This window comes from Oryzias latipes, chromosome 17, assembly GCF_002234675.1.
Source record: "Oryzias latipes chromosome 17, ASM223467v1".
In the NCBI taxonomy this organism is placed as follows: domain Eukaryota; kingdom Metazoa; phylum Chordata; class Actinopteri; order Beloniformes; family Adrianichthyidae; genus Oryzias; species Oryzias latipes.
Window position 1 is genome coordinate 5,063,624 of NC_019875.2, and position 16,838 is coordinate 5,080,461.

Sequence of the window (16,838 nt, forward strand, 5' to 3'; positions counted from 1 at the left end):
GCCAATGTCCTGGTTGTTTTGTAATAAGCCTGTCTCTGCTGCTTCTTGTTGGAGAAACACACCCTATCCAAATGATGAGCAGCAGGTAGAGCAGGGGAATCTAAAGTCTGCAGTGTGTCTCCGTTGTGTTGACATGGAAATAGAATGTTCAATAATCAATCAGAACGTTTACGTCGCCTCCGTCATGTCTGCGTCTGACGTCCGTCCCTCCGCAACGCAAGCGTTATGCAGGAGGTCTACTCTATTTCCAGTTCGTTGAGATCAATTTCGCGGCAAACAGCAGACGAAACAGAAAATGGGTCCGGATTCAAAATAAAACTTCTGCGGTACTTTCAGAAATAAAAATTATTCAAATAAAAATTTAAGGTAACATGCCCATGCAATTCGGCATGTTAGCACCGCGAATGACACTGATGTCCATTTTCGCCACGGACAACAAAACTTTAATTTTGGCAGTACAAAAACATCATTTATTGCACAAAATATGCATTTTACAAGGATTCGGTGAGGAAGAAGAGGGCATGTGGTCTGATTGCCTAAGTCTGGATGTTGATGACACAGGGGTAGCAGAAATAAGTCCTCCTCCGGGACCTGGGGGGGGCAGCGGAGACAATTTAACAAAGTGACAGTCATGAGACGGACTCTCCACACAATGCATGGGAGACACACCGCAGACAGACCGGCGTAAGAAGCCAACAGGGCAACAACTGTTGGAATGTATGTATGTGTGTGTGTGTGTAAATATATGGTGTGTGTGTGGTTTGTTTGTGTGTGTGTGTGTGTGCAGTGGGAGCCTCAGCATGAAGGACTGTCCTGTGAGCAGTACCAGACATGGAAGAGGGAAAATGATCCGGAATACCAGAGGCAGGGCCTGGCGGGATACCTGCGAGACAACGGCATCAGTGAGCACACAAACACACACACACACACACACACAAGCCTTCATTGTGAACTGTCTGTCTTTGAAAACCTGATCAACAGTTTACAGATTTCCTGTCTTTCTTCTTTTACTTGGTTCACAGACAAAGTGTCTGGTGTTTTCCATGTTCATTCTAATCATTAAAGTGTCTGTGAAAGGTTTTTCTTTTTCCAGCGTTAGACATTAAGTAGTGACAGAAAATGCCTGGACTTTGTTTGTATTTAATTTGTTAGTAATAGTTGCATTCATGTTGGTAACATTCATTACTTAAGGTCAGAAATTGTTAAAGATATATTCTCACGCCTTGGCGGATGAACCTTTATCTCTGTCAGTTCTTCAAAATAAATGAAGGAACAACCATTTTAGCCAAAACGCGACTCTACTAACACAAACCTTAAAGGTTTACCTGTTCATGAATCCCCCAATAAACAAGAAAAAACACGTTTCACAATAAGCTCAAAGTAAAATACTGTCAAAAGTCTGCTTTGTTCACTGTTTGGTTAATTGCTGTCCAGTTCTTCTCATAATGTTACATGATAATGTTCGAAATTGTCTTTTTTTTACTCAGTCTGTTTAATACATTTATTTTCTTTATGTCTATTTCTGTTCATCCTATAAAGGTCTGTCCCTCTTTCTCATCTACCTGCACAAAGGAGCAACTGTGATTAGGGAGCGGCTAAGCTGCTAACCCTAACCTAAATGAGGAAACTCATGCTTTAGTGTCTTGCCCCAGGACACTTTGACAGCTCTGACATGTCAAAGACAACTTAACTGAACACAATCAAGCCAAAAATGACAAAATTAGACATGACAGAGGTGAATACGAGAACTAAACATGACACAGCTGTCAAAGTATCCTTGGGCAAAACACTGAAGCTTTAGCCTTTCAAAGGTTGGGTTGAGGAACAGAGAACAGAGCTGCCCCACCCTCCCATCAGTTTGTAAATGCATTGTGAAAAGGACTCTAAAAGTGCATTTACTAGAACAGCAGAACACAAACGTTGGAAGCTTTATAATCTCTTGTATTCATCATAAATTCTTTTCGAATATTTTCATCTATGTCATGCTCAGTTGTTATCTCCAAGTTCCTATAAAGCTCTGTCTCACTCTATCGTACCCATTTTTTAAATCATTTGCCTTGTTGTATTCAAACGGATAGTTTTAGTTTTCTAATAGTTAACTGTTTGCGGTCTATCTTTTTTTTGTGTTCATTACTCTTGTTGGGGTAAAAAACATTTGTCTGTCAATAGGCTTTTGCTTTAAGGCCGTTTCACACAGCCACGACATACATTTTGTGCATACTGCATTGATGAAAATTGGTCATATGTGAATAAACATATGTGGGGAAAAATAGAAAAGGTGTGATCTTTATGTGAAGTTTTCAACAATGTCTCACCAATGAACCACGTTAAAACCACAAAGACGTTCAAATAAACCATGCAAAGAACACGTAAATCAACGTAAAAGTCAAATTTTCAGCGTCAATTATGTCTGACTTGATATGTGCGCCGGATACGCGATATGAAAGTTATACATTCGTTAGACATGCGTGGAACGGTCGTGGAAAGACACAAATTTCCGTATGCATCCTTTAAAAATCCTGCACAATTGTGCAAGATTTAAGTGATAATTGAGTTTAAACTACAGTACAGACCAAGAGTTTGGACACACCTTCTCATTCAAACTTTTGGTCTGTACTGTATGTTAAATACGCACGTAAACTGCGTAATTCTCAACCGACCAAAAATTTTGAACAGCTTAAACCGAATTCTGGTAGAGACCCGCCGGCCGAAACCCTCAACGTACATCTGCACACATCGATGATCGACAAACGCAAGACACACTTATGAATGACATATATCACACATGAATCAGGAAAGACCGACGTTTCATACATGGAAAAGACACAAAATGGACGTAGAGGCTGTGTGACATGGCCTTTAGCGTCAAAGCTGCTGTTTGTGTTTTGTTATAACAAAGTTTTCCCTGCAGTAACCCAGAGCTGTAGCTGCTAAAAAAGATTTTACAATCTGCAAATAAATCCCAATCAGACACAGATAGCTTCTTGGTACACAACATAAGGGTTACCCTTCCCCAACATTGACTTGCCTTTTCTTTGTTTTCTCCGCCTCCCTCTGACCATCCTTCCTCCTCGTCCTCCCTTCTTTCCCTCCAGCTTGTCCAAACTGTCGTTTTCAGTACGCACTGTCTAAAGGAGGCTGTATGCATTTCTGCTGCTCCCAGTGTCGCTATCAGTTCTGCAGCGGGTGTAACAACCCCTTCCACACGGTAAGACCATCATGCTCTTCAGACCCCAATGCAGGTTTTCTATCAGCTCCTCAAACTTTTTAAGTTCACATTTCCTGGAGTGTTATGTCATCACTACATCCTTTTTGTAAGTCTGCACTGAACCTCAGATGGTTCTTTCGTCAGTGCCAATGCCATCCCCTTGTAATGTACTGTGCTGTCTCGTAAGCATCTATGTACCGCTGGCACCTGGATTCTGCTTTAAATCCTCCATCTCTACCAGCTATCAGACGTTGTTTCATTCTGACTTTGTGTAAAACTTTCGAGTGCTGGAACCCGGCCTGCACTACAAGGAGCTTCCTAGGCTTCACTCTTCTATTTTGGCCAGATTATGATCCTAGCATGGTGTCTGAGTGCAGCTGTTCCTTCCTTGCCTAAATATTTCTTTTCTCAGAATATATCTCACTGTTGAAGATATTCAGCAGTCTGCTTCTTCCATGATTACTGTTTGCTTATAACTGTCATCCACATCTTCAATGCTGCCTTTAGTTACCCTTAGTTTTCAAATCCTCTCCCCTTCTCTAACCATCCGTCCACCTTCATCCAGTCCAGTCATAACTCCTTTATGTCCATTTTTTATCCTCCTCTCATCATTTTAATTCAGTTGTTGGGTCACCTGCCCAAACATGCTCTTATGCAAGCTTTTTTAAGGTTTTTTGGCAGCACGGTGGCGCAGTGGTTAGTGCTCTTGCCTCACAGCAAGAAGGCCCCGAACATCAATGGGGGACCTTTCTGTGTGGAGTTTGCATGTTCTCCCTCTGCTTGCGTGGGTTATCTCCGCCTTCCTCCCACCGTTCCAAAAACATGCTTCATAGCTTCATTGGGTCCTCTAAGTTGTCTCTAGGAATGAATGTGGGTGTGTTGTTGTGGCCCTGTGACAGACTGGCGACCTGTCCAGGATGTCCCCTGCCTTTGACCATGAGTGCCCGGGATAGGCCCCAGCAGCCCTGTGACCCCGAAAGGGTCCAGGATGTGAGCGTCTTCTGACATGTATGAAGGAGCTCCAGAGATTTCTAGAAGTGACTTGTTCTCGTCTTCATGACAGACTTGTGCAGTGGACGGATGCAGTGTGTCCGGCCTCCATGCTCACCATCCTAGGGACTGCCTCTTCTATTTGAGAGACTGGGAGCCTGCTAGACTGCAGGCTTTACTGCAGGTACACACGCTAACACACATCTGATCAGACGGATCAGATTCCAGACTACCCATGCTTCTTAACAAAGATACAACAGAGCAAACAACACAAAGCGTAACATCAGCGACAAATAGACAAAGAAAGGGAATGATTTTGGGACAAACATCAGTTTAATTAGAAGAATCTTGCAGGGTCCTATAGCAGAGGTTTCCAGCAGGAAGCAGCCTTTAGCAGCTGCTTTGCTGGTTGTTTTCCAGCTTTCAACGCCCTAATTGCCTTAAATAACAGAATCAATAATCTGATTCAGGTATCATCTAATTCAGAAAATTGCCAGTGTTGTGCTGTAACTGCTTTATGGGTTCTACTTCATTTAGTCAGGGTTGTGTTGTGTGGGCCACCTGAGACTTATTGGGATGATTCATTATCTGTTTTCCATTCCCAAACAATGTAAAGAATAATGGAGTGGACTTCAACACCGAACCTCCTCCAGGGACACAGACAGGTGGGTAAAGAGTCTCTCTCTCTCAATTTTAGCATTGTCTTTGTGTGCAGACTGTGTGGCTGTGACAAAGAGGCGAATTATTTCTGCCACTACAACTAATCTGATCAGCTGGGAGCAGGGCATAGATTGACCAGGAGAACAGTTTAGCGCTTTGACACAGAGCCTTTCAATCTTCCTGAATTGGAGTCTGAAGCTCTGTCCAACATGAGGAATTCTTGGTCAATTTAGATGCCTGAGTAAAAACCACAATAAAAGGGAAATTAACTTAAAAAAAAATGTACTAAAAACCATAAAACAGACAACAACGTGGAATTCAAAGTAAATGCATCGTGACTACACCCCCCTGTCAATCCAGCTCGTTCCCCCTTCCAGGGTTCTGTGTCCCGGCGCCATATCCGCACACCTTGTAATCCTAATGCCACACAGATTCGGGAGGTGCATCACTCCTCCCCTGATGTGGCACGGGTTATCTCCATCCGGGTGTCTTCTCCCCCGTTCTGGAGCTCCTGCTCTTTTTTGGTTCCAGGCCTGGTGCTCTAATAGGAGCCACCAGGCACACACCTGCTGCTTATCCCACCATCACATTCTGTGAGGAGTTCAAGTTCCTTAGCATTCCCACTCATGGCATCACTCCAGAATTCAGAGCCAAGAAATAATAACCCCCCCCCCCCCCCCCCCCCCCCCATGCTCCCCAGTTATTTACTAATTCTTCAAGGGGACACCGAGTCTCCTGTCTGCCATGAGGCCTCTTCCTGGTTCGACATGGCGGAAACGCGGTATGATGGAAAAGTATTGTCCAGAGTTTCAGGGCCTTCCGTTAAAAAATGTGTGCTTTTAAGACTTGTGTTGACCTTGAAGAGATTTACAGTTGTCCTTGAAAGGAAAAAAGACTGTCATGGTTGAAAACATGTTTTAAGTGTTGCATTTCATTCAAATGGGATGATTCTGGGATTGCAGTCTCTTAGAAATTGCCAAAAGGTTCTTTGAGCATGTGGTGGACTGAGCAGTATAAGACAAGGACAGCAAACAATCTTATCAAAAATTTTCATATTTATTTTTCAAAACATGTAAATGGGCAAAAATGGGCCCTTGAAAGAGGTCAAAGTGACAAAATTAACTCAAGCTTTAAATTTAACAGAGGACAACTGAGCAGACACACACAAGGGAACATATAGAGCGGCTGATCAGACCAACTGGACACACAAGGGGAAACTTAAAAAGACTAAGACAAATACAGCAAACAAACCAAACTAATGTCCATCCTGTGGTAAAAAACATACACAAATGAATGAAAATACAGAAAATCAAAACAGAGACTAAAGTAAAGCAACACAAAAGAATTTCTTGTCCCCTGGGCGATGGTTTAGTCCAATTAGCTGCCTGCTGAATGTAAGGCCTCTGCTGACTGGCATGCATTGTTGTGTCAGGCCTGACTTGATGGTTCCAGCAGCAGATGGGAGCAGCAGCAACAATGGTTCCCTCAGCACTGGTAACTCAAAGCATAACAGCAAATTATTGAAAAAAGTTATAATAAAGTAAACTGAAACTTTATGTTCAAACGTGTGTTTGTGTTATGTTTGAAAAAAGAAATCTATATGCAAAAAAGTGAACGGATATATGTAGGGTGTGGTGCAGGAGGTTACTGCCCTGATGGGGTGGCAGCATAGGCAGCCATCACAGAGCAGAACTGTCCTTCTCCTGGTAAAATCTTTCTCTGTGTGCTGTCAGGAAAATGTTGGAACAAGGTAGTATCCCTGCAAATCAACCACTATTAAAAAAAATACGTTTTTGGTTCTATGTTTAGAATGCAAATTCAAAATAGTTCAAAATGATTTGACGTATTTTAAATGTGTTTCTTAAGTCAAACTATGCTGGAACTTTTCTACAATAATTTTGTTAATTGGGCGATTTCAAGAACAGACGGTTGCCTCTGGAATCACAAAATTTAAATTTGCTATTTAAAAAAATTAGCTCGTTCGTCCCAGTGGAGGAGAGACGCTGAGAGCTCCAGGTCTGCTCTCTGGTTCCAGCAAAGGCCATCCACTGTTCTATAGCCGAAGAAGGTACCCCACACTTTTTGAATTTAAATCAGAGGTCATGTCCTGCTTTATTATTTTTTAAAGTAAATTTTATGTTGATTATTTCTATGATGTATTGTGATTTTAATGCATTTTTCTGTTTTGTGAAGCACCTTGAATTACTTTGTGTATGAATTGTGCTATACAAATAAACTTGCCTTGCCTTTAAATAAATCTTTCAATTCTGCAGATTATGGCAGAGAATTTGTCTGTTTGTTCAGCAGCTGGACCATGTTGGAGCCTCTGTGCTGCAAAGCTAGCCTCTAATGTTGATGTGTGAGCTGTTGGTTTTTGTTTTCCAGGTCTTTGTGGAGTGATAGAGCAGAAGGATGAGGGGGGACAGCAGTCGGACGCTGCCTGTGGAGCTCAGACTCAAAGCGGACACGCTGCCCTTTGCGAGTATGACATCCACTCACTTGTAACGTGAACCGTGTCGCGCTGAAGTCTTTTGCAGAAATACCAGAAAGGCTGTACTGTCACCACATTTAGGACATGTGTTTTGGTGTCTGCTGTGATTGTCAGAAGAAAACAAAATGAATTCAAAGTGCATGAACCATAACTTTGCGAATAGAAATAACATCTGTCATGCTTCGAGTTAAACTTTTTACCTGAGAAGACTCATAAAGTGCTTGTGTTTTGGGTAGGAGGGGTCCAATGTGACGCAGGCTGTTGGTGGGTCCTGGATTCAGTTAAATATTGTGAATTTGAGAAGTGACTGCAAAAACAGGCCCACTATAGAACTATTTCAAAATTGATTACAACTTGAATTTTTTTTCTTTAAATAAACAAAATAATCTGCAAGAAACAAAAATGGTCTTAAAAATAGGACTTTAAAAAAAAAAACTATGGTCTTTTTTTTCCTTAAGGTTCAGTTTTTCCAGCTGAGCCTCATCTGGCAGCAGCAACCCAGACTGTTGATGAGGATTTAATGATAGACTGAGTAGTAGGCTCACCATCATCGTCAGAGAGCTGTAGCCTCTTCATTGTCTGCTGAGATGTTTGCTTCCACCTGAGCTCCTGAGTGACAATGGGCCCAGAAAGAAGCAGACTTGACGGAGAAGGACAGGAGGGACGAGGGGGCCTGTCTACTACAATCCACTTTTTTGAGTCCTGTGTTCCTGACGGTGCCAAAAAGGCCGTTGATTCTGTATTTATCACGATAAATTCTTGATTCTGAATTATTTACTCAATGTATTACTACTAAGCTAGAGAAAAACAAGAAATATTTTTAGAAGAAGTACAAGAGAAAGAGCCTAATGCCAGCTGAACTGTTTGAATCATTCAGTTGAAAGTATGATGATTAGTTCTCCAATAGCACCAAGTTTTTAAAAGGGTTCAACCTTCCTCTGTTATTCTTAATGATTCATTCTTTCTTTTAGGATCTAAAAATAGCAAACGTGCAAACAGGAAAGGAGCTTAAAGCTTTGATGCAAAATGGTTTGAAGTAACTGAAATGATGCCAAAGCTCACTGACAAGTTAATTTACAGGCTGCAAATCTACAGCAAACACTCAGATAAATAGGACTTATTGCCTCCCAGCTTGACGATCAACATAAAGGGTTTGATTGGGGGGGGGTTCAACCACCAAAGGGTCCCTGGGTGCAGCTGTGAATGCATCTCACTGCGCCCCTCAAGGGTTGGTTCGAAGGCGAAAGGCAAATTTCACACATTCAGGTGTGACTATTGATGAGACTTTAACTCAACTTTAAGTTTTCCCTTTTTGTTACGGTCAGGTAGAGGAGGAAACCCAGACGCAGGCAGGAACAACTCAAACCAGATGGAATTCCAAAAGAAGGGCTTTAATGCCAGAGGGAAACACAAGCTTGAAGGCCCAAGAACAGAATACGCTCCGACACTGAGCACAGAAACAAACACACCTTAAATAGGCAGACAGAAAATCAACAGAGATGCAGGACAGCTGAGCAGGAGTCAGGCCTACACATAACATAACCCCCCCCGCTAAGACCGGCTACCAGACGGACGAGGGCGAGGCTGATCAGGGTAGTCACGATGGAAGCGAGAGATGAGGGACGGATCAACGATGTAACGGCCAGGGATCCACTGACGATCCGCCGGTCCATACCCCTCCCAATCGACCAAGTACTGCAGGCCCCGACCCACCCGTCTGGAAGCGAGGAGGGACTTGACCGTATAAACTGGATCACCATCCACGATACGAGGGCCAGGAGGAGAAGCTGGAGCAGGCTGTAGGGAAGAGTCCCTGGCAGGCTTAATCTTGCTAACGTGGAACACCGGGTGGATCCTCAGGGAGCGAGGCAGTTCCAGCTCCACAGACACAGGATTGATGACCTTGGAGATGGTGTAGGGACCGATGTAACGGGGTTGCAGCTTTCTGGACCCTCCCTTCAAAAGGAACATTGGCTGAGGAGAGCCATACTCTGTCCCCCACCTTGTACTCCGGGGCTGCGGACCTCCGACGATTGGCTACAGCCGTGAACCGCTCCTGGTTCTGCAGCAGCTTCAGCCTGTACCTGCTCCAGGTGCGACGACAGCGTCTCAAAAAGGCAGCGGGACCAGAAGAGGCAGCCAATTGTTCCTGGTGGGGAAACAAAGGAGGTTGATAACCATAGGCAGCTTGGAATGGGGAGTATCCGGAAGTGTTGATTAGGGAGTTGTGGGAATACTCAGCCCATGGGAGCTGAGACGACCAGGTTCTGGGGTTCTTGTTGCACAAGGCTCGAAGTGTTGTCTCCAAATCCTGGTTGTACCGCTCTACCTGGCCGTTAGTCTGAGGATGGAAACCAGAACTCAGACTGACCTTGATCCCGAGGAGGCAGCAAAACTCCCTCCAGAAGGCAGCAACGAATTGAGGCCCACGGTCTGAGGTGATGTTCTGAGGAAGACCGTGCAGGCGGAACAAATGCTGGGAAACTAGTACCGCTAGTTCCTTTGCTGATGGGAGTTTCCTCAGAGGTATGGCATGCACTAGTTTGGAGAAACGGTCAATGAGGGTGAGTATGACTGTTTTACCTCTGGAGTTGGGTAGACCGGTGACAAAGTCCATGGCTACGTGGGACCAAGGTCTAGACGGCACAGGTAGAGGGTGGAGTAAACCAGCAGGCGGGGGTCCTTGGGATCTTGACATTGGCACAAACAGGACAAGCCGCCACAAAAGCCCTAATGTCGGAGGACATAGAGGGCCACCAAAAACGTTGGGCCACAAGAAAGCCGGTCCTGGTCACTCCGGGATGACAAGCCAGTCTGGAGGAGTGCCCCCACTTTAGGACCAAGGTGCGCAGAGAAGGAGGAACAAACAGGCATCCGTCAGGACAGCCAGCTGGTACAGTGGCGGGGTCAGAAACAGCCGCCTTAACCCTCCGCTCCAGAGACCAGCGTGTGGTTCCCAACACCAGGTGGGAAGGGATGATGGTGGTGGGAACAGCAGGAGACCCAGACTCCTCCTCCTGCTGGAACTGGCGTGAGAGAGCGTCCGGCTTGAGGTTCCTGCTGCCAGGACGGTAGGACAGACAGAAATTGAACCTGTCAAAGAAGAGGGCCCACCTCGCTTGGCGAGGGTTAAGACGCTTGGCTGTCCTGATATACTCCAAGTTCTTATGATCAGTCCAGACCAAGAACGGCTGCGCAGCCCCCTCCAACCAATGACGCCACTCCTCCAAAGCCAGTTTTACTGCCAGGAGTTCTCTGTTCCCTATGTCGTAGTTTCTCTCCGCAGGAGTGAGCTTGCGGGAGAAATACGCGCAGGGATGAACCTTATTATCGGACGCTCTCTGCGATAACACAGCCCCCACCCCAGACTCAGATGCATCCACCTCTACGATGAATTGCTTAGAGGGATCAGGCTGAGTCAGAATAGGGGCTGTAGAGAAACGTCGCTTCAGCTCGGTGAACGTCTTGTCGGCCCCCTCATCCCAGACAAAACGTACCTTAGCCGATGTGAGCTTATGGAGGGGTGCAGCAACGCCACTGAAGCCTCGGATGAAGCGTCTATAAAAGTTGGCGAACCCGAGAAAGCGCTGGAGCTGTTTCCGTCCAGAAGGAACAGGCCACTCCAGAACGGCTTTGACCTTGGCGCTGTCCATCTGGACGCCTCCGGGAGAAACCACATGACCAAGGAAGCGAGTCTGCTTGGTGTGGAACTCGCACTTCTCTGCTTTACAGTAAAGCTGGTTCTCTAGTAGGCGCTGGAGGACGGTTCTGACGTGCTGCACATGGGTGTCGAGATCTGGAGAGAAGATCAGGATGTCATCAAGATAAACAAAGACAAACTTGTTTATCATGTCTTTCAGGACATCATTAATCAAACACTGGAAGACCGCTGGAGCATTAGTGAGGCCGAAGGGCATAACCAGGTACTCAAAATGTCCGCTCGGAGTGTTGAAGGCCGTCTTCCACTCATCCCCCTCTCGTATGCGAACCAGATGATATGCACTCCTGAGATCCAATCTAGAAAAAACTGAAGCCCCGCTCAAAAGGTCAAACGCTGTCTGCAACAGAGGAAGGGGATAAGTATTGCGCACCGTAATATTGTTCAAACCCCTGTAATCGATGCAGGGTCGCAGTCCTCCATCACGCTTTCCCACAAAGAAGAACCCAGCCCCGGCGGGAGAGGAGGAAGGTCGAATGATCCCGGCCTGTAGACTCTCCTGCAGGTAATTGTCCATAGCCTCCCGCTCAGGTGGAGACAGGGGGTAAATATGGCCTTTAGGCGGTTGGGTTCCGGGCAAAAGGTCAATGGCACAATCATAAGGGCGGTGGGGGGGAAGGGATTTAGCTCTAAACTTACAGAAAACAGTGCATAAATCATGGTAAACAGGGGGAACATTGTTGAGATCCGGCGGGTCAGGAGACCGCTGTGCTGTAACAGGACTACGAAATGCAGCAGAAGAAAGACAGTTGAGTAAACAAAAGGGACTCCATGACAAAACCCGTCCGGTAGACCAGTCAATATGAGGGGTATGTCTGCATAACCACGGAAAACCCAAAATCACTTGTGGCTTCAGAGACTCCACAACATAGAAACTCATCCGTTCAGTGTGGTTTCCGGACACAGACACAGAAATGTTAACAGTACGACATGACACCTTATGGATAACAGACCCATTTATGGCATGAATGACTAACACAGGTGATAAAGGCTCAACAGGGATTTTAAGTTTGTTCACCACCTCCTGAGAGATTAAGTCACCATCGGAGCCGGAGTCAATTAGAGTCTCAAACTCCTCCTGAGCTCCTGCATGGGTCACCAAGACCTTGGTAGAGGGCCGTGAGGGAGAAGAAAAAGAAGAATTGCGGCTCACCAGTTCCCTCACTGCTGATGAACCCTGGAGTTTACCGGGCAGTCGCGCACAGAGTGTCCAGACTGTCCACAGTATAAGCAAAGACCTCCTCTCAAGCGGCGCCTTCGTTCTGCAGGAGTGAGACGGCCGGCTCCCAGCTGCATGGGCTCCGCAGGAGGAAGAAAACCCCGTCGTGGAGTGTCGGACTGGAGTGGTGGATCCTCCTCATGCAGCGGTGGGCGAAAACCTGTGTTGCCGTGACGCTCACGGCCCCGCTCCCGCATCCGGCGGTCAATACGCACTGAGAGGTCGATCAGTTCCTCCAGATCCTCTGGAATCTCCCTAGCCGCTAGCTCGTCCTTGAGTCCGTCGGAGAGACCCCGGAGAAAAACGTCCACCAATGCTTCATCCGGCCAGCGAGTGGTGGCAGCCAGGGTCCGGAACTCCACTGCATAGTCCGAGACGCTGCGAGCCCCTTGCTGGAGGCGGAGGAGTTCTGAGGCCGCAGCTCGATGAGGAGTAGAGGGATCGAAGACGGTGAGGAGTTGAGTGGAAAAAACACGGAAAGAGCGGCACATCTCAGCTCCGCGCTCCCACTCCGCTAACCCCCACCGTTTGGCCCGGCCCGTCAGGTAACTTAGAGCAAAAGCCACCTTGCTCTGTTCAGACGGGAACTCGCTCGGGTTGAAATCGAAATGAAGGCGACAGGAGGTGATGAACGCCCGGCAGTCCTCAGGCGTGCCATCAAACGGCTCCGGATGACCCAGGCGGGTTTGGCGAGGTGGAGACGAGGGGACATGCTCCAGCTTGGAGAGACGCTCATGGAGCTGTTGCATGCCGGACATGTAACCACGCATCTCACGAGCCAGGACAGATAGCTCATCGCCGGTAGCAGAACTCCCCTCGGGGGAAGAACCTGGTAAGTCCCTTAAGTCAGACCTTCCTGCTGGGTTGGACATGGTCGGAGCGTAATGTTACGGTCAGGTAGAGGAGGAAACCCAGACGCAGGCAGGAACAACTCAAACCAGATGGAATTCCAAAAGAAGGGCTTTAATGCCAGAGGGAAACACAAGCTTGAAGGCCCAAGAACAGAATACGCTCCGACACTGAGCACAGAAACAAACACACCTTAAATAGGCAGACAGAAAATCAACAGAGATGCAGGACAGCTGAGCAGGAGTCAGGCCTACACATAACACTTTTGAACAGTGCAAATGTCAACCTAAACGTTTAGTTCTGTTATAAGTAAGTAATTAAAACTGAATCTCCATGTTTAAGTATGTGGTGATGAAATGGAAGCTACTTTAAAGAACCGGTAGACCATGAAAAGGAAGACATTAACACGACGATGTTGGGATGTGACGTGCAGGAAACATTACCGGGAGTATCTGGTGAGCCTGATCAACAGCCACTCCATCGACCCCGCCCCTCTGTATAGCTCCAATGAGCTCCTGCTGGCTTGCAAGAGGTACAAGGTGGAGGACAGCCGTAAAGAGGGAGAAGACTCATTTACCTTCTACAGCCGGCTGCTGCAGGTGTGTTTCTGTTTGTGTCTTTCAAATTACCAACCGTTAGATGTTAGCCGTGGTAGAACGTGGTAGATCTAACCGTGGTAGATCTAACAGTGACATGTTTTCTGCAATATGCTCAAGCTGTGGATCTGTGACTTTGGTATAATACAGAACTAAGAAAACACTCCCACCTCGTCTATCCTGTTCCTTGGCAACAGAATCACAAGTAGGCATTAATAACACCCTATAGCAATCCACCGTATACACTTTCCAAGGACAAGTGACAAAGTACCATCTTTAAATACAGTACTGGAACCATCAAAGAAACCAGTAAGCAGGTGAACACCATAAAGGCAGAGCTCTCGTTGGAGAAGAAAGCTCAAAGCAAAGATCCAGAAGCACAAAAAACGTCATTTAACTGTTGAGCTGCAGAACACAACACAGCCTGCATGCATGACAACAAAGAAAGAGTCAAAAACCAGGAAAAAAACAGGCATTTTGCTGAATTATCCAGAGTAGAAACAGACCATTGAAGCTTAGAGGATGATTATTTAGACTCCACCTGGCCCTGACATGATGCAAGCCTGCAGGTGGAGACCAACCTCATGTCATAACTCCAAATCAAACCAACAGCTAATGAATGGGACCCACTCAGAGGGGGTTAACCCACAGTAAAGCCTCAAAAAGGACCTCCACTTTTATTTTTTAACACATTATGTTGTTTTTCTTCGCAGAAACTGATGGATGAAGTCCCGCTGGGTGACAAGGTTCCCCGCAAGAAATAATTGAAAGCCCAGTGTACATATATTCAACACCATTTGAACATTTGTGTGCTTCTATGGAGAGGACACTAACTTCTGTCAAAGCTAGAAGGATCCCAGATTTCTTCATGCCTGTTCATAAAGCACCCAGTGAGAAAGACGTTTTAGTGTTGAATCCCTTTTGGTTGTTTCTTCTACTTGAAACATACATGCTAGCAATACTTCAAGGATTGATTGAAATAATTATGGTCACGTCTGTGACAGTGGGCTGGCCCATCAAAGCCTCCACTAACTGGTCCAATTGATGATGTCATATTGACAGTCAAGGTGATTGTTTTGGGTTTCATTTTTTCTGGAAAGATCAAAAAGTGGGCTCCATGTACCAGAAACGTTTCGCTGTCAGCTGCCAATACAATGCCAGACTTCAGAATTCGCATTTCCTCCTGACCCAACTGAGACCTCAGAGGTGATGAGATTTTTCAAAGTGATGTGATTTTTTTTTGGCTATCTGCAGCCAAAAACTTGTCGATTAAGGCGACACAAGGGAATGCATAAAAAGACAAATATCAAAGATGTCCCATGGGAATCAGCAGATCGGATTGTAGCCTGAAGGGAAAAATCCGGATCAACCAAAGGTCAGCACGGTTGAACGGATCATGGAGAAGAAACAAGTCTGTGGGTCAGCAATGAGGAACGACTGAAATTAGTTTTGGAAGTCTGACTGCTCTACATTACAAACCCCACCCCTCTCCCCCGGTTACTGTCAAATGTGCTGGTCATTTCTCCATGTTATTTTCTTTAATAAAGTTACACACCTGTAAGTCTTCTTATATTTAAGCAGGACCTAAGGATTACACTTTAACCCTAGTCCATTCAAAATGGGGCAGAGGCAGGGCGGTCATCCTCTGATCAGAGTAGAGCAGGTTCTGTTCTGCTTTGCCTGCCAGCCCATCAGTTAGTCTCATTGGACCCCATTTTGCTCCCATTGGTGTGGCTGGCATATAGCATGGCAGCTTTGACGCTTCAACTCCCCATCTCCTCAGTCACATGTTAAATGTGTCCTTGAGCAGGACAAAAGGCTCGTTTAGGCATTCTGAAACACATATTTGAGCTGCAGGGCAGTGGGTGCCAATCATCTTGTTCAAGTTTTATACCCTTTCAACAATTGTGGACAGTATGGAAAGCAAAAAAGATTGTAAAACACTTTAACCAGAGGTGTGATATCTGTCAAAAACACAGCTATGTAGCATATATTTAAAAGAAATACATATTTTATGAGTGTCTTATGATGTCTAAGGAGGCATAACATTGGACATAATTTTTTCTTCCTAAAACATGTGTAAAAGCATTTTTCTACCACTTTCCAAAACACATGCAGAAAAATCACATCTAAAATTGTTTGTCAAAAACATTGAAGTATTTGAATCAAGACCAAAAACTATGTATGTATTTAATTGGGACTGGTTCTGTCGTTAATAGTATAGCCTTTAACAATCTTTTTAGGCAGAAATTGGGTGTTTGAATCCAGCTAGGGAGCAGCAGTCTTTGAACACGCCTGGTCAATTTTTTTCTCTTGGTGACTTCTACTGAATGCAGTTTTTTGAGTTTTTAATTTTAAGCCCTGATCCGATTCAAAGACATTTGCTTTTAAACGGCCTATATCATGCTAAATACTAAGCTTGTCAGAGTAAACTACATCCATATTTATAATATATTACATTTGGCACACTAAAGAAAAAGCCTTTTATTAAATATAATTCATTTTTTCAGCTCATTTTCCAACCTGGAAGTAAGTTTCTCTCCTTGTGGGTGCCGCCCATTTCATGACATCATCGTAGAGTCTGTGTCAGCAGTGTGTCTGTGTTTCTTCCACAAAAACAAACGACATCTGAACATTTACATAGCTGGATGTTCGTATTGTTCATATAAATTAAAAGCATTTAGCCGATCACCGCTAGCTCAACTGAGAAAGTGGGCGTGTTTTTTAGCCTGGGGGCGGGGCTGGCAGCACAGACTCTTCCTGGGAAGGGCGGTTCCTCACTTTTTGATGTCACAATGTGAGACAAGCTCGTTTTCATGGATTCCTCAGAGAGCAGGTTTTCAGAGGAATACTCAGAAGTACATGAATGGCTCAAAACATCACTTTGGGGTTGTTTTTAGTGAGGAATTAACTCTATAAAAGACTTCAAAGCTCAAAAGGTTGATTTATCATGACATAGACCGTTTAAGTATTTGCCGACCGAGTCCCAATCAGATATTTCTCTAAAAGAAAATGTTTAAAAAAAGAAAAAAACTGATCCAAGCTGGTCTGCATTTTAATCGTATTGACATTATTTTATCATTTAACACTTAAACAGAGCACTTCTG

General features: G+C 45.2%; 1 protein-coding gene across 3 annotated transcripts in view; it reads left to right on the plus strand.

Moving 5' to 3' along the window:
• Nucleotides 1–15,292, plus strand: part of LOC101155382 (E3 ubiquitin-protein ligase RNF31) — a 30,492-nt gene extending 15,200 nt beyond the window's left edge. For all 3 annotated transcript variants that reach the window (XM_020710743.2, XM_020710744.2, XM_023964925.1), the window contains 7 exons: nucleotides 788–902; nucleotides 3,096–3,208; nucleotides 4,272–4,382; nucleotides 4,815–4,863; nucleotides 7,244–7,340; nucleotides 13,569–13,734; nucleotides 14,445–15,292. In XM_020710743.2, the coding sequence (XP_020566402.1) occupies nucleotides 788–902; nucleotides 3,096–3,208; nucleotides 4,272–4,382; nucleotides 4,815–4,863; nucleotides 7,244–7,340; nucleotides 13,569–13,734; nucleotides 14,445–14,495 (702 nt within the window). In that variant the 3' untranslated portion in view covers nucleotides 14,496–15,292. The remainder of the gene's footprint in view (nucleotides 1–787; nucleotides 903–3,095; nucleotides 3,209–4,271; nucleotides 4,383–4,814; nucleotides 4,864–7,243; nucleotides 7,341–13,568; nucleotides 13,735–14,444) is intronic.
• Nucleotides 15,293–16,838: the final 1,546 nt, after the last annotated feature.